The sequence below is a fragment of the Lynx canadensis genome, chromosome B4, assembly GCF_007474595.2.
Source record: "Lynx canadensis isolate LIC74 chromosome B4, mLynCan4.pri.v2, whole genome shotgun sequence".
Lineage (NCBI taxonomy): Eukaryota > Metazoa > Chordata > Mammalia > Carnivora > Felidae > Lynx > Lynx canadensis.
Window position 1 is genome coordinate 103,792,509 of NC_044309.1, and position 18,283 is coordinate 103,810,791.

General features: G+C 36.4%; 2 protein-coding genes across 6 annotated transcripts in view; one reads left to right on the forward strand and one right to left on the reverse strand.

Moving 5' to 3' along the window:
• ACSS3 (acyl-CoA synthetase short chain family member 3) overlaps positions 1-16,001 on the forward strand; it is a 156,282-nt gene extending 140,281 nt beyond the window's left edge. The window contains exons 14-16 of the mRNA XM_030323318.1: positions 11,816-11,915; positions 12,006-12,181; positions 13,820-16,001. Of these exons, the coding sequence (XP_030179178.1) occupies positions 11,816-11,915; positions 12,006-12,181; positions 13,820-13,888 (345 nt within the window). The 3' untranslated portion in view covers positions 13,889-16,001. The remainder of the gene's footprint in view (positions 1-11,815; positions 11,916-12,005; positions 12,182-13,819) is intronic.
• Positions 16,002-17,984: 1,983 nt separating this feature from the next.
• PPFIA2 (PTPRF interacting protein alpha 2) overlaps positions 17,985-18,283 on the reverse strand; it is a 478,405-nt gene continuing 478,106 nt past the window's right edge. For 4 of the 5 annotated variants that reach the window (XM_032594014.1, XM_030323311.1, XM_030323310.1 and 1 more), the window contains one exon: positions 18,021-18,083. Coding sequence is in view for 1 of the 5 variants with exons in the window: in XM_032594017.1 (XP_032449908.1) it covers positions 18,055-18,083 (29 nt within the window). In the remaining 4 variants the exon portion in view is untranslated. Of the gene's footprint in view, positions 18,084-18,283 lie in introns of all 5 variants that reach the window. The other variant, XM_032594017.1, reaches the window with a different exon arrangement.

An 18,283-nucleotide genomic window follows, 5' to 3' on the forward strand; every position in this document is an offset into this window, starting at 1 on the left:
CTTCTTTGGTAAAATGCTTGTTGACATCATCTGCCCCCCCTCTTTTTTTTTTTTTTAATTAGGTTGTTTTCTTATTTTTCAGTTTTGAGAGTCCTTTATCTGATACATGATATGCAAATACTGTCTTCCAGTCTGTGGCTAGTCTTTTTATTCTCTTAACAGTGTTCTTAACAGAGCAGAAGTATTTTTTATATTGATGAAGTCAAGTTCACTAACTTTTTTCTTTGACAGATCGTGATTTTGGTGTTGTATCTTAGATTTCTTTCCTAACCTAAGGTCATAAATATTTCTCATTTGTTTTGACCTAAGAATTTTATAGTTTCATGTTTTACACTTAGTTTAGTATTTCACATTTTCTATCAGTTTACATTTACATTTTGAGTTTTCATGTCTGTGTGTGAATGGTGCAGGATGTAGTTGAGGATTATTACTTTTTTTTAATATGGATGTCAGTAGTTCCAAGTATCAGTTCTTGCAGAGACTCCCTTTCTCCTTTAAATTTCCTTTACACCTTTGTCCAAATCAGCTGACAGTGTTTGAATCGATCTATTCTTAGAGCGTGTCTTCTCTTCCATTTTTCTTTGTGTTTATCTCTTTACCAATAATATTCTGTCTTGACACTGTAGCTTTTATGGAATGCCTTCCAGTTGAATGGTGTCCACATTTGTTCTTCTTTTTCAAAGTCGTTTTGGATGTTCCAGTTCCCCTACTTTTCCATATATATTTTAGAACAAGCTTTTGATTGGGTCTTAATCTATAGATTCTTTTGAGAAAAATTGATATCTGACCTATACTGAATCTTCCAATCCATGAATTTTATACATGTCTCCATGCCTTTAGGTCTCTTTTGATAGGTTTCGTCAATATTTTATACTTTTTAGCATACAGATTCTGAGCATATTTTGTTAGCTTTATACCTAAGTGTTTAATGTTTAAGGTATTGCAAATAGAATCTTTTTTAAAATTTTGGTTTCTAAATTTTCACTGCTAGTGGATAGAAATACTATTGACTTCTTTGAGCTGGTATTTTTTATAGATTTCTTGAGATTTCCTATATAGATAATCCATCATGTTGTCTGTGAGTAGGGATAGTTTTATTGCTGTCTTTTTAGTCTGAATGCCTTTTATTCATTTTTTCTTGCCTTCTTGAGCTGGCTAAAACTTCCAGTATGATATTGACTAAGAGTTGTGAGAGTAGACACCCTTGCCTTGTTTTTATCTTAGGGTAAAAAAATTCAATACCTTACCATTATGAATGTTTCCTGGAGCGCTGTGTGGCTCAGTCTATTAAATGTCCTCTTGATTTTGGCTCAGGTCATGATCTCATGGTTTGTGAGTTTGAGCCCTGCATGGGGCTCTGCACTGACAGCATGAAGCCTGCTTGGAATTCTCTCTCTCTCTCCATATATCTCTGCTCCTTTCCCACTCGTGTCTCTCTCTCTCTCTCTCTCTCTCTCTCCACCCCCCTCAAAATAAATAAAATAAACATTAAAAAAAATGTTTCCTGTCAGTGTTTCTGGAGATAAACTTTATCAAATTAAGATGTTCATTCTATTCCTAATTTGATCAGTTAAAAAATTTTTTTAATGTTTATTTATTTTTGAGAGATAGAGACAGAGTGTGAGCAGGGGAGGGTCAGAGAGAGGGAGATACAGAATCAGAAGCAGGCTCCAGAGCTGTCAGCACAGAGCCCAATGCAGGGCTCAAACTCATGAACTGTGAGATCATGGCCTGAGCCGAAGTTGGACGCTTAACTGACTGGGCCATCCAGGTGCCCCTGTAATTTGATGAGATTTTTCAAAAATCTTGAGTGAATGCCAAATTTTGACAAGTGCCTTTTCTGCTTCTATTGATATGGTCATGTGGCTTTTCTTTTTAAGCCTTTTAATATGTGAGTTACATTAATTAATTTTCAAATGTTCAGTCTTGCATTACTAGATAAACCTTACTTGGTTGCAATGTTTTTATATATTGATTTTTTACAAACATCTATAGTAATTCTCTTTGTTCTGAAGTTGGTCATCTGTGGTAATCACATAGCCACTCCATCTTTTGTGTTTCAATCTTCTATCTTTTGCCATCCTTTCATTTGGATCATTATGGATCATTATGGATCCATATAAATCCATCATCCGGATCATTATGCTTTCTATGGACTTGTAGATAGCATATAGTTGGATTTTCCTTTTGTTTTTATCCAATCTGAAAATCTCTTTTAACTGGTGGTGTTTTTGGACCACTTACATTTAAACTAATTATTCATATGTTTATATTTATGCCTATCAGTTTATTGGTTTTTCTTTTTGCCTTTTCTTCATTCCCCTCATTTGCCTTTTTTCCCTTCTTTTAAGTCATTTCTCTTTTTTTCTTTCTTTCTTTCTTTTTTTTTTTTTTTTTTGATAGCTTTTGTTTCTTTACTGAGAACTTCTGTTTCCATTCATTCCAGGAAGGTTTGCCCATACTTCTTGGGCCATGGCTATTTCTGGGTTTTTAATATTCATCTTTGTCAATTTTATCCTGAATGTGCAAATGGGGTGTTATAGGTCAAAGACAGATTTCTTGGTAGTAAGTGTGTCATTGCCCTCTTACCTGAGGTCTTAGCCCTAGTCCTACATAAGCACCAGATACTTCTAGATGACAGAAAAGGGAGGTAATTTTTCTCTGCTTCTAAAGGGGAATGGAGCAACTTCTTCACTCCTCCTCAGAAGGTCTCCTAAACTGAAGGGCCTGCATCCAGACTCCACTCTTTGATATGTAAATAAAATCTCTCCAGGAGCCGGACAGCCCTGTGAATCTCAACTCTTACAACCTAGAAATGTTTCCAAGATCTGAGGCCTCATCTTTTTTGACATGTCAATACCTAGGAAGCTAGTGAGCCAGTCTCCCTAGCACTTTGTAAGTTTAACCTAGGGAGCTAGTCTAGACTTTAATAATTTTGCCCTCCCAGGTAAATTAGAAAAAGTCTTATTATCCTGTCAGATCAGAGCAATTAACTCGACAAATAGCTATAGATCAAATTCTCATGGTATTTGAAGATTCTCAACAGGCTAGGGCTTTTTATAGGAACAATGAGGAATCCAGGAAAGTTTTGTCCCCCTGCTGCCATTATAATAGCTGCATTAAAATCTTTGTCTGATAAATCTAATATTTGGGTCATCTTGGAGTTGGCATCTATTGACTGATGGTCTTTTTTCTTGAGATGTGTAGGTTTTCCCGATTTCTTTTATGTCCAGTAACTTTAGATTTTATCCTAGGTATTTTGAATATGACATTATGAGATTTTGGATCCTGTTTAAATCATCTGGATTTGTGTTCTTGTGATTATTTATTTTAGTTAAAATCAGATCATGCCCACTTTCTATGGGCTGTGGTTCTAATGTCAATTTAATTTTCAAAGACTCCAAAGTGCTGTTTGATCCATCTCACTTGTGTCTCTCCCAGAGGCCAATCTGAAACTCGAGTTAAGTGCTCAAAATCCTCACTGTGCTGATTCTGGTTGGATTCATGCATGCACAAATCTGGGGTGGGCTCAGGACTACTTTAAATACACAGATTGAAAGTATGCCTTTCACCAACTCCTTCCTCTCCATAATTTACTTTGTACTTTCTGATTTCCAAGGCTCCTCATTGCTGCTCTTCTGGGTAAAAAGTCAGGGCTTTACCCTCCCTATGTTCTTACCAGGGTTCAATACTGCATGTTCTACTTATACAGCGTGCCTGGGCGGAGGATGGGACTCTGTCTCATTGACAGCACTCAGTGTAGAGCAGGGCAAGTTAACAGGGACTGCCTGGCTGCTATTGTGGGAGGAGGGGGCAGGGGACAAATGACATTGAATCTTTCTAGACTCCCTTAGATTGGGTGCTTTTTTGGGGGGGGGGTCTCCCAAGGCACCATCCCACAGGATGCACACCAGTAGTGGAGGAAGGAAAGGACACAGCTCTTTGCTGGCCTTCACTTGGAGTAGGGTGTGGAAAGTCAACAAGGTTGCTATAGCTCAGTAGGAAGGAAGAGGGACAGTGCTTCCTTGTTGGTGTTCACCTAGAGGAGAGAGGTAGCATGAAAAGGATTGTTTCCCAGATCCTCTGCTCCTTTCCCTAGACCTCTGTAAAGGCAGATGTTTTGGGGGCTTTTTCTGTCTGCACTTATTGGCAGTTCCATCTTTTGTGCTACTCCAGCATCCAGGCCGGAATATGCAGGAGGCAAACAAACAAACTATAATGACAACAAAAACCAAATCCTACAAAGAAACAAACAAAAAAGAGGGGATTCACCATCAGGTTGTGTCTCAAGTTTATAATTCTAATAGTGTCATCTGATCAGGTTTTTTCAGCCCAGAGTTTTTCATTGCAATTAGTGAAAGTGATAAGGTGGAGTGTATTTATTCCATCTTTATCAGAACCAAACCCAGAATCATTTTTAAATAGAATAGAGCAAACTAGAGTTTAAATGAAAGAAAATATTTAAAGTAGTATGAGTAGTAATCCAGTGGGATCAGAGCATGCAGAATCAAAGTTTACTTCTCTTTCGTATAATTAAAAGATGGTCACCTTCTTTAATTTTTTTTTTAACATTTATTTATTATTTTTTAGAGACAGAGACAGAGTAGGAGCAGGGCAGGGTCAGAGAGAGACACAGAATCTGAAGCAGGCTCCAGGCTCTGAGCTATCAGCACAGAGCCCGAGACAGGGCTCAAACTCAAGAACTGTGAGATCATGACCTGAGCCTAAGTCAGTCGCTTAACTGACTGAGCCACCCAGGTGCCCCACTGGTCACCTTCTTTAAAATCATACTTACTTTCAGCTAAAACAAAACATATGAACGCTTCTTGTCATGTTGGCTTGTGTGTGTGTGTGTGTGTGTGTGTGTGTGTGTGTGTGTGTAACAGTTTGATATTATTTGAGTAAAAAGAAAGAATTCTATATAATATTTTGGGATATGTGGCTTTGTGCTCTATTATAATATTATCTTGTTTTTAACCTACTCTGAATTTTGTGATAACCTGAAATTGAAATTTATGCTTCATGTATTTTGGTGTGTTGGCAAAAGGTTGTTCTGGTTGCATGAACTTTTAATTTCTTGCCTGTAGGAGATTACCTCCAATATTCACCTGTATTTCTGGCAGACTCAGCTAATCAAAATTTGGAGATTACATATGCACAGCTTTTATTATCAAAGTTCTTGGTTCTCTCTTTTATTTTTAGAATAAAAAGGGAAGTATCAATCTATTTAAATATATGTTTCTACTGACATCCTCACTGTATGTAAGCAGAGAATGAGGCAGGCAGAAGATAGTTAAAATGACAAAATTGGAGAAAAAAAAAAAGCATGCTGGAATCAATGCTTCCCAACAAGAATTTTGTCACTAGATCTTGGAGTAATTACAGCACATAATAGGACACCTGCCAGCCTTCAAGCCTTCTTGAAGTGAATGTCTCCCTTTGTATAAATTAAATGATTAACTCTATTGTATACTTAGGTCTAATAAAGAAGTTAGTAACTCAATTCATATCAGGTTTGTTTCTTTATGATGACATCCTTTAAAGAGTTGGGAACTAACATTTTTTACTGGCTTTTTCCCACATCCTATAAAAATTGCTTAACATATTGATTATTAATATGTATGTGAAATGTTTTTATTGATGACATAACCAACATTTATTAAAGTGTCCAAACCTTATTTTACATGTAGATGCTTTCCAGGATTCCCATTAGGATTCTCAATTGTCAATTCTGAATGCTGAATTCTATTTTGAGTTTTTGAAATAGGATTTGAGGGTCTTAATGCATGGGAGTGTCATCTGTAATAATTAAAAATAGACTGACTATTGCTTTTATATATAGTAAAAATCTGTGCCTTCCCAGTTTCTTAAAGTAAAATGACAAGTGCATTACATAAGACTAATCAAACACATTCTATTAAAGTTACTACATCAGAAACATTTTAGGAAACTATATGTTCTTTTCTGTTCTCATCATAAGAAAACAAGAGTTCTAGAATAGCTTTTATAATTTAAGAGGATCTTATCCTTACAGATCTCAACACCTGTTAGGGCCTTCTGTAACTATTAAAGAACAATTGTATCTATTTGAAAAGTTAATCTTTGAAAGTCTGGCATCTAGCTAGACACTTGGAATATTCTGGTGGCAGTTCAAGGTGTTCTTAAGAAAATTGGGTCTGAAATCTGCTAGTTCAGGTCTTATGAGCCAAAATTACCAGGAGCCAATGCGGTCCTTCTTGCTTGGTGCTCTTTCGCTGCTGTGGGCAGGCTATCGTGCATAGACACCTCCAGGGAACAAATTAGGCTCTCTGATTTCATTCATTCACTTGTAGCTTAAAATAATCCCACTGGTATTGTTGGGAGCTTGGAAATCTGGCATTAAAATACTGCACTTAAAGCCTAGGGCAGTGTTCATTGCAATTTGCCCTTTGGAAGTTTATTCTAACCATAGTTTCACTGTTTGTTTTCCAAGTTGGCTATTTTGTTTGCTATTTTTAGGAGTGATTTCTTCAGGATCGAATATATTTCCATAAAGTGTATATTCAACAAAGATGCCATGTAATTTCTGTTCTACTCAGCATTAAATGATTACTGGATTTAAATAGTTGTCAAATTGCTGAATATTTTCCTGAGTATGAATATGAATACTGATAATAATGTAGAATCTGACTCGAACATCAGAGGGAATGAAAAAGCATTCTTCTTTTCCCTACTGCAGACACAATCTCCCACCAAAACTGGCTCCTTGCATTTTATGAAAGTGCTTGATTTAAACTAATACTTCTAAGATTAAACTACTTAAAAACATAATTAAGAGATCTGTATAATTCAGCTCACTAAAGCCACAAAACCTTCCAAATCCATTAAAATTTACCTAGAAATGACGGTACCCCAAAAACAACAAATGACAAGCATTTACAAGGACTGTTACCCTAACATTTATACAGATATTCCTCAATTTGAGAAGACGTTATATCTTGATAAACTTATTGTAAATTGAAAAGATCATAAGTTGAAAATGCATTTAATACACTTAACCTGCCAAACATCATAACTTAGCCTACCTTACCTTAAACATGCTCAGAACACTAACATCAGCCTACAGTTGGGCAAAATCATCTTATGTAAATACTTTATAACAAAGTGTTGAATAGCTCGTGTAATTTATTGGCTATGGTACTGAAAATGAAAAAGAGAATGGTGGTATGCGTAGAGAGTGGTTGTAAGTGCATCCGTTGTTTACCCTGTGATCACTTGGCTGTCTGGGCGCCGAGGCTTCCCCCACTGCCCAGTGTCTCAAGAAAGGATTGTACCACATATCCTAGCCTAGGAAAAGACCACAATTCAAAATTTGAAGCATAGTTTCTACTGAACTCATATTGCTTTCAGACCACCCTAAAGACGAAAAGTCGTAAATTGGAACCATTGCACACTTTTGGTTGAGACAATTACCTTTTAAGTTGTGTTAGTTTTTCAGTTCTTAAATGCCAGTTAATCACAGAGGCTTATGGGTTTTATGTGGAGAAAATATATGAAAATGGCTCTGGATATTTTTAGCCCCCCAAGACATTTGTTTGGTTTCTGTCCCTTAAATGTTGCCAAGACATAATTTGATGCTTTCCTTTTTAATGATTCAGTTGTTGCAATCATTATTTAGCATGTAAATATTATTTATGGAGCCAACATAGAAAGCCATCCTCCCCTTCCTTTATGGCATCTTTTCAATACTGATGGATTAATATAATATTTTATCCAGTATAATAATGAACCTTGTTTATAGATGACATAAAATTCTGGTAAACGATTATGTTTTTCACAGATTTTTAAGAGCTTGTCTACAAACTAGGAAAAATGTGAAACTCTGATACTGTAGAAAACTGTGTTATATATTCTGATTTTAAAGTACTCTGCCCATATGGAAAACCAGTCAGAATTTTCCCATCCACATCTTTAAAAAAATTTTTTTTTAAATGTTTATTCATTTTTGAGAGAGAGAGAGAGAGCGAGAGAGAGAGAGAGAGAGAGAGAGAGAGAGAGAAAGTGAGCAGGGGAGGGGCAGAGAGAAGCAGGCTCCAGGCTCGGAGTTGTCAGCACAGAGCCTGACATGGGGCTCGAACTCACGAGCTGTGAGACCATGACCTGAGCTGAAGTTGGACGCTTAACCAACCGAGCCACCCAGGAACCCCCCTTCATCCACTTCTAAACATACTAATACTGAGGGTAGAAACGTGGTGAAATTAAAACAATACGGTGAATGAATGGCAAACTAGAAGGTTTGATGTTTGATTTAGTTAAAATTACACTGGTTAGGTGACAAAATACCTGGATGATCAGATTTTTGTTAATAGTAATTTGAGCAGATACATTGGCATTTAAAAAACTAAGGTAGAGAGGCTTATGGCACCAATGAACACTTTAACAATTTCTTCTTTGACAATCAAAACTCTGGTTAGCCAGAAAAAAGTTTCTCTCCACCCATGAAGGGAATCCTAAGTCAGAAGTATAGGATCGGGCCCACCAAAACGACATCCTATCTGCCATCGACAAAATATTGTCTCCACAGACTGAGTATACTAACTCCCAGTACAGATCTCTGGCAATGAAATTTGTCTCTAGCGTCTGCACCTAACACATAAATAAGATCTTAACAAATGGGAAGCCGTTGGAAGCATTTTGAGAGTTCCAACTGAAGCACTGGGAGAAGATGGTGTTGTGTGGTCTGTATAGTACGTGTTTTGCAGGAGCTTTTTAGTCAGACCCAACTAATGGAAGATGCAGTACACAGCTCTATCTCAGCAATGAAGTGAATAAAATATGTACCACAGAAAATAATTTATTGAACACATCCTATCGTCAGCACTGGAAGAGTCAAAAACTATGTGGCTGGCAACTCTTATAACTCAATCCTTCAAAGTGGATGGTAACAACAGGATATGGGAGAAATGTTGATTTCTGTGCTTAATCAGGGGCAGTGTGAGGTAGTGCACCGGCTTTGCACCCAACATTCTAGTCGTTCGCTGAGTCTTCCAGGACTCATTTTCAACTTGGTGTAATTAAAAGAAAAAAAAAGATTTTCCTGGAAACTTTGGGACTGGAAAGCATCATGTCCCAGATTCTGCTGTGTTTTTCCTGTCTCTCTGGTTGTGCCTTTTTCGTCTTGTTTGTCAGCTTCTCCTTTTTCATGTAGCCATTAAATGTCAGAGTTCCTTAAGGCTTTCATCTTATTGCTTTCTCTCTAATTTATTTTTTATTTTTTTAACATTTATTTTTGAGAGACAGAGAGAGAGACAGAACATGAGCAGGGGAAGGGCAGTGAGAGAGGGAGACACAGAAGCCGAAGAAGGCTCCAGGCTCTGAGCTGTCAGCACAGAGCCTGATGTGGGGTTCGAACCCACAAACTGTGAGATCATGACCTGAACAGAAGTTAGATACTTAACCAACTGAGCCATCCAGGTGCCCCAATCTCCCTAAATAATCTAATCTTTATCTGCAGCTTTTGTTACCATTTATGCATTAATGACATTTAAATGTGCATCTCCAGATTAAGACTCCCATCAGACTCAACTGCTTTGACTTAGATATCTCAAAGATGCCTCAGGGGAACATCTCCAAGACTTAATACAGGATCATTCCTTCCAAGCTTAGCCTTCACTAGTATTTTCTGGCTTAGAAAATGGCACCACTATCCAAACATCTGTTCAAGCCAAAGAACATAGAATCATCCATAACTTCCCTACCTTCTTCTTGCTCCATATCCAATTTATCATAAAAATATGTTCATTTTACCTTTAAAGAAACTCTAGAATCCCATTACCCATTGTCATAGCCTTATTCTACTTGTAGCCTCATGGGTGATTTGAATAAATTGTAATACTCACCCTTAACGATCCTCTATTTGTTCTCCACAGTGAACCCAAAGTAAGTTTGTGTTTCAAAATACAATCTGAAGCGAAAGAAGCCAATCTGAAAAGACTACATACTATATGATTCCAGCGTTCTGGAAAAGGACTTTGGAGACACTGAAAAGATCAGTGTTTGCCAAGGGCTAGCAGGAAGTAAGGATGAATAAGCAGAACACAGGAGATATTTTAAGGCAGTGAAACTATTCTGTAAAATGCAATATAATGGTGCACACATTTCATAAGATCCATAGAATATACAACATGAAGAGTGAACACTAATGTAAACTGTCGACGAGGGCAAGAATGACGTGTTGATGTTGGTTCGTCAATTCTAACAAATACACCACTCTAGAGAGGGATTTTGAGAGTGAGGGAGGGTGCGCATATATGGGGGTGGGAGAGATATGACAACTCTGTGCTTTCCATTCAATTTTGCTATGTATCTAAAACTACTCCAAAAAATAAAGTCTGTTAAAAAAATCCACAAAGATCTTGTATCTCCTCCTCAACTCTTGAAATTGCTTCATCGCTTTTCCAACTCTACTAAATTGGAAGTCCTTAGCACAGTCCCTTTCTACCTGTACAACTTCCTTTCCTCTAGGCACCTCTCTCAGCCTTGCTGCTTTCCTGCCACATTAGTTTCTTTCAGGTTCAAATGCTTTGTGTGAAGTCTCTCCTCAGGGATTTGCCTCACCCTTTCTCCTTGCCTAATCAGTGTCTACTCATCCTTGACACCTGAGTTCATTGTCATTTCCTGAAGGCTTCTCTGAGACCCCTGTCCTTCTGCTTTTGCTCTGTATTTCACATAAAAACCTAAGTTATTTTGGAGGCTTTTGCTATAGCTTTCCTATAAAAACCTGGTTATTTCCCCAGAGCCCTTACCACTTTTATATTTAGACATTCACAATAACAAATATTAGTGATTGTTTATTAAGATTGTTCTCATCTATTAGACTGTAAGCACCTGTTTTTGCTCAGCACTGAGCCTGGTGCAATGGTTGGAACATAGAAGGATTTGGTAAATATTTGTTGGAAGAATAAAGAATAAGAAGTGTCAAATGGGCTGTTGGTATATTGCCCACTGTTTTCTCTAGCTATTAGAGATTTGCAGTCACTGAAATACCTATTACTCTCTCAGAAGAGGACATTTTGAACAATCATTTTTAAAAGTACCGTCACAGCAGAAATGTTTTTTTAACCCTAAGCTTCTGTATTTCATGTGGTTACTCTGTGGTTTCTTGTGATTCTAGATTGATAGCTGCTTTGTTCCTTAAGATATTTAGAGCTTAGAGTAAGCAGTATGAAAATGGCTCCCTGACAGGGGTGATTATCTGAAGTCAGGGCTTCATGCTATCTCCAGCCTTTTCTTTGAAGTTGGAAAATTCTCTCTGGATGGGTGGTCACTCAAGAAAAGAGATGCTCTGTTCCTTGCTTAGTAAAGATACAGAAATAAAATCCCTGTTTAGTCATGGGGCTGCCTTGGATTTCTCTGGAAAGTGCGCTTATGGTAGCCAGCACTAACGCTAAATCACCATGAGGTCTTTTTATTTCGGATGCACACTGCAGTGTGTTCTCACTGCATACCTGCCCTGACTTCATTAATAAACAAGTGAGGTGAAGAAACAATTCTCCTACTTTCCAGGTAAGCTAAGCAATTTGTCTTAATCACTGTTAGCCTTTTGTGAGTGACTACCATGGGGGTCCTAATCATTCATTCACCCTGGTTATAATGATACGAATTGTGAATTAGTAGTAACTTTCACACAGGCAGCTATAGGGTTTGAGTTCTCTGACGTGTACTTTTTTTTTCTGATTGAAATACGTATGTCCGTATCTCTCTCTCTTTATATATTCTTATATATATATATACACACACACATAGATTTTCTAAATGAATGCTTTCCTTATTACAGTCGGTCCTCTCCCATGGCATGGTAGCTGACTGTGCTGTTGTTGGTAAGGAAGATCCTTTGAAAGGTCATGTCCCCTTAGCACTCTGCGTGTTGAGAAAAGGTGAGAGATCTTTGTTCTCCCAGAGTGTTTGGGCCCTGAATGATTAACCCTAGTTAATTCGGTGCTTATCCACCTGAACTTTCTCCCTAGATATCAATACAACAGAGGAACAAGTTTTGGAAGAAATTGTGAACCATGTTAGACAGAGCATTGGCCCTGTGGCTGCTTTTCGAAATGCAGTGTTTGTGAAACAGTTACCCAAAACGAGATCTGGAAAAATTCCCCGGTCAGCTCTGTCTGCCCTGGTCAACGGCAAGCCGTATAAGGTAAATTATCCAAAATGTTCAACGCCAGGTTCTGAAATGTTTTTACATTTTTTTTTCTTAATGTTAAGGGGGAAACTGCATAACCACTCTCTAGGAATGAGGGTTGTGGAAACACGTATTAATTAAAACCATATGCTTTGAGATTATAGGAACCAGTGTGTGAAAATACTTTTACTATCAGTATGTCAGTTAAATGCAAACAACTAGTGGAAATGCAGTCTTAATGAATTAAAGACACATCTTCCTTCATGTAGTCATTAATAGCTATTACTGAATGAGAAAGCAACAATTGAGACTGGTTATGCATGCTGGTTATATACATGCTGTATATGTGCAGATATATATGATATATGTGTATGTATCATATATATAATATATATGCTGGTTATATAGTTCTCATTCATATATACTCTAGTTCTAATTGATATATATTCTAATTATTTCTATTTTTTTTAAACAAGATTTTTTTTTCAACATTTATTTATTTATTTAAAAAAAATTTTTTTCAACGTTTATTTATTTTTGGGACAGAGAGAGAGCATGAACGGGGGAGGGGCAGAGAGAGAGGGAGACACAGAATCGGAAACAGGCTCCAGGCTCTGAGCCATCAGCCCAGAGCCCGACGCGGGGCTCAAACTCACGGACCGCGAGATCGTGACCTGGCTGAAGTCGGATGCCTAACCGACTGTGCCACCCAGGAGCCCCTAATTATTTCTATTTTGAGTGAAAATTATTTTGGAAAATGTTAGGCTAATTCAAGTGTATGTACTTAATCACCAATAGAAGGTGATGCAACAGTAAATAGTTGTATGAGAAAATGCAAAAAAAAAACCCAAAAAAATTCAAAAGAGGCACAAAGAAAGGCTCATTAGAGGGATTCTAGAGAAAGTACCACTTAGTGATGAAGGAGCATAAGGCAAGTTGACTTGCCCCAACTCCCCCACCCCCCAGGTGGGCTATGTGTGACATTCCTCAGGCACTCCTGGCTGCCCAAGAATAAAGGAAAGGACATAAAACAAATGGCTAAACTGATAGAGTCTCCATCAGTTTACAAATATTTTAGTAATATTACAAGAAAAAGGCCATTTTATCAATAACCTAATTTCTATGAACTCCCTATCTTAATGATAATGCTTTGCTAGAGGGAAAAACAACCTTAGCTTGGCAATAGGTAGGCTTCCAATAATCTGTAAATCCTCTTTAGCATGTGGAAATTCCTTTAAGAAACTTCCTCTTGACTTTACCTCCCCCAACAGTATATAATAAAGTCACTCCTCACAACCCCAGTGCAGCTCTTTCTGCCCATGGGTCCTGTCCCCGTGCTTTAATAAAATCACCTTTTTGACACCAAAGACTTCTTCGAGAATTCTTTCCTGGCCATTGGCTCCAAACCCTCACCAACACCCCAAAACCCCATCATTTAGGACCAATAGTTTTGCTAAATGAACAGTTTATTATTCTGGAAGACTACAAATTATATTTCAAAATATTAAAATCAGAGTTCCCTTGTTTTCAACATTTTTATATGCATATTATAAGATAATGGGGAATACAACATTTCATGTAATTGTTTAATTATAGACAGATGGAAGGGGTTCAAGGAAGAACATTCATCTGACTCTCGTTTTTTCTTTCCAGATAACACCTACAATTGAAGACCCCAGCATTTTTGGGCACATAGAAGAAGTGCTGAAGCAGGCCTCATGACTTTCTTTTTTCCTATTTTGAGTCAATTTGAGTCAATTTTCTAACTGGAGTCAAATTTTTTGAATTCTTTCCCATAAATAAATACTTAAATAGAAATTACTTGCAACCCGAAATGTGAATTATAAAGCTTGGTCTAAAAAAAAAAATAGTATTTGAAGACTAGAGGAAGACCTGTGCCTTCTGTTTAATAAGACCCAATTAGCATCTTTTTTCAGTTGCCTGGAACATGGTTCATTGTAGATTGTCTATCACTTTAATTTAGGAAAAATATAGCTAATGTATGATTTTAAAAAGCTTACTCCCTCAAATATTTTAATCGAAAGTGGCACATTAACATAGAGTACTTCCTGAAATGAGGAATCTGTAGCTTTGACCCAAAACCTAAAACTCAAGTTGAAGTCAGAAAATGATAATTTTTCTTATAGAAATTCTGAATATTTTCTAACATTCTTGAGATGTCCCCATGCATGGTTATTAAAAAAAAAAAAAGATAAAATGGGAGGTTTTAGGGAATCACCTAGACCGATGACTTTGAAATAGGAGCATCCATCTAGACCTACATTTCCTGAGGGAAGCTTAGATACCAGGATACAGCTCTGCCTTTGGGTCATTTTGACCTTGTCAAGGGAAATCACATGCCTGACAGATCCTAGAGGTCATTTAATCCAGTCTGTCAGGGAGGTGAGAGCGCTTTGGAGTTCCTCCTGTCTCAGGTTCTTAGTTGACCGTACACTTAATGATTCCAGCTTCCTATAAAAACAAGGAAATGACACAAAAATGCAGTAAACTGACAAGGAAAACTCTTGAAGAAATGTAAAAGGTTTTATATTATGCTAAAGACCAGGAGTTTTTAAGTAATCCCAAATCTAGATTTTTATGTGAAATCTCTAATTTTTTAATAACTCACTAAAAACACATTGTGACATTCAAACACATGTTTCCATTTAAACTTACCTAAAACTATTGAGAATTTAAGAAAAATTCCTGAAAATGAATCTTTGTTAATAAGTTTATGGTAATGTACCAATTAGCCAGAGTAGATAATTAAATATATGATTTACTTAGGATTCTACATGCTATCAGTTATTGAAGAATACATTTAAACTAAAAAATATATATATGCCATGCCCATTGAGTCTTTGATGGTGCTTAAAGTATTTCCCAATCTTTCAGTCCATCAGGAAAATTATTTTTTAAGAGCAGCTGTCCTAACATGATAGTCTGGGTATATGAAATATATGTGAGAGATAACAGCTTATTTACTTGTTTATTTCATAAAACTTGCTTACAACTTATATATAAAGACATTATGAAAATGATAGGTTTTTTTTTTTTTTTTTGGACCATAAGCTATAAATCAATGGCTTCTCAAAGTAAAGTCCTCTTTGCTTAAATTGGCTTGATTGTTACACCTGAAAATTTTTTCAGCTAATTGTTCTCTTTGTTTCGGTAGCCTGCATTAAACCAACTAGATAGACATTCAACTTATAATTTGAAGCTGTGAAGTTCCTTAAAGTGTCTCTTCTGTTGGGTACATTTTACTCCTTATCACAACTGTAATCTTAAGTAATATATTCTTAAGAATATAACAATTATTTTTTCGTGTAACATCCCAATTTGAAATGGCAAATTCTTTAGCTGAATGTGTACCATTGTTCATTTGTAAGGGATAAACAAAGGCAGATCCGAGAACTGTGTGAAGGGTGTATCTGTGGACCTCTTGCACATTTTTCCTAGCAATCAATTCTGAAGGGACACATTAGCAAGCAGGCTCAAGTTATTTTCCAATAACTCGGTGCATGAGACTGGGGAGGAAGTACTGTTCCTGCATCTGGTCGAGGAAATTTATCTCCTCTGAAGAGTCAGAGGAAGTACTGTTACTTTCATGTGATTAAAAGTGGGGCAAGAAAGATATACTTGAGTTGTTGGACTGCCTAAAATTTGGTAGGAAAAAAAAGGAATTTTCTCTTACATACTTACCATAAAGCACTTTCAGTAGATAGTACCTAGAATATTCTGGATTAAATGTATCTTTAAAAATAACGATATAATGTTACTAAAAATACAATCATTGTATTTTCTGAAATAAAGTCCTCATGACTTTTTCTTGGTATTTTCATAGAATATTTTGCTGTAAGACATTGGAAAAATTTAAGATTTTCTTTCAAGTCTATGGAAAAGTGTTTTCCAGTTATTTTGCTCCAGACAATACATTAAATATATAAAAGATCTGCTTTATATCTAAGGAGCACTTTTGTTTATATAAAATTGTATTTGAGAAGGCTCTCATCATTACAAATGTGAAAATTCATTAGTTTGATAACTGGTCAGAAGGAAAAATATTGAGATTCTGAGCTTAATCCAGTAAATGGATTTTAGATTCTGGCAGAAATTATACTATAAGTTGAGTATTTTATGTTTTGTTTTGTTTTGTTTTTTTGAGGGAATAGCTAGATCTTTTTCTCTCTATACATTAGAATCTATTATAAACGATTAACATTTCTTACTGGATATTCTCTAAGTCATGTATTGAGAGTAGATACAGATCTAGTGTGTTGTTATAATATCATAGTTTCTGTATTATATTTCATTTCCCTAAGTCAAGATCCCAGTGATCAGATGAGCTGAGAAAGCTCCTTTGCATTGTTTCTGCTCAGGCAACATTTCCAGAAAATTTAAAAAATCACCTTCATATGCAAGTTCAGTGCTCCCTCTTGTGGCAGACTCACTTTTGAAGGTAAAAAATAGACTGAGAGTCCCTAGAAGACCAATTTTCATTATAGTTTAAATTAAATATGTGACTAGAAAACAAAGATTAAACAGAGAACTGGAAGTATTTTTTTTTTATTGACAATGGAGAGGGTTTCTGTTACCATTACCTTTTGACTGAATCTGTTAAACAAAAATAGACATCAAAACAAATGTAATGTACGTGCAAACAGCAAATTAAATACAAAAAGGAAATTACTAATGACAGGTCTTGCGCTTCATAAGATCAAGCAGCAGAAAATCAGCAGTTAGATAAATGGTATTATTAAATAGGTTTTACTTTGAAATCTCCCGTATAAACAAAGAATAAACAACAGTAACACCACCAAATAAAGCCACAGGGAAGAGATTACTCTTCTATACTTTTATACACTATATATGTTAATCATTCTGTCTTTCATTTATTTCCTCTGATAAGACTGACTTCAGGGAAGTCGCAACAAGGCCATCTTGGCTAGAAGCTTATAACATTAGACATGAGTCTGGCTAATGCCCTGTTACATTGACAAAAGGGAAAGGTTTCTGGGTTTTTTGTTTTTTTTTCAATGGAAATGAGCCTCGGACTCTGCAGTGGTTGACATTCACTGAACAGTGCCGGCTGGCGGTTCGAGATATCTGATGAACATGTGGTTCTTAGTAAAGAAGTTTTTTTTTGTTTTTTCTCTTTTTTCTTGGTCCACAGATAACAAGAGAAGATGCTGTTTATTCCTTATAAATTATTTTTTTAAATATTTGCTCTTGACTCTTGTAAACAGTTTAGTTTTGTTTTGTGTTGAAAAGGAGATCGAGCCATCACAGTGCTATTTCTAAAGATATAGGACATCCCTGATTGCCTTTAAAGGACTATTTTTGGCTCCAGTTCCAGGTTAAATCATTCCTTTTTACATGATCAGAGGCAGGTTTTCAGCTTTAAGTATTGACAGACTTGAAGGAGAAACATATCGATTTGACTGTTACAATTCAGAAACTGTAAAAATGGTGGAATGGTAAAATACAAACAGTACTTGGAATTGTCAAATGTTTGCACTCGAGACTCCATGAACCATATATTTTATTTTTTTAAAAATCATATTTATATCCATTTACATAAGACTTACACATTTAAAAAGAAATACATACACAGTAATACATAAATGCCTAGTATTTTACAATAAAACATGAAAAAACGAGTGGCTCCATTTCATAAAAGCATCTGTTGTACAGAATTTATGACGTGGATGATGCTTATTATTCAAATGACTTAAGCATTTTCTTACAATTGTAGTAAACTAATCAAACATAATATCTGACTCCCCCAAAATCACATTTTCAGCATAATAAACCACTGGTGGTTGTTTCCTTAGAATTCAGTCTTCACAAAGGTTTTTACTGTTTGTCTTCATAGATGGTAGTGCACTTTAGGTAGAGTAGGCTGAAAAGACGACATCTGAAATATTTAATGAACAGTGTTAGTCTGCTGTCAGCTCCCGGACTGGAAAGTCCCCCTGTGCCACCAGTGAGACTCCTCCATGGAGCCTGCCTACTTCCATCCTAGGAGTCTACAAACGGAACGCCATCTAGGATCTGGCCGATAGCTGGACATAATTAACATTTGCTCCTTCTCCAACTTTGTGCAAGCCAATTTAA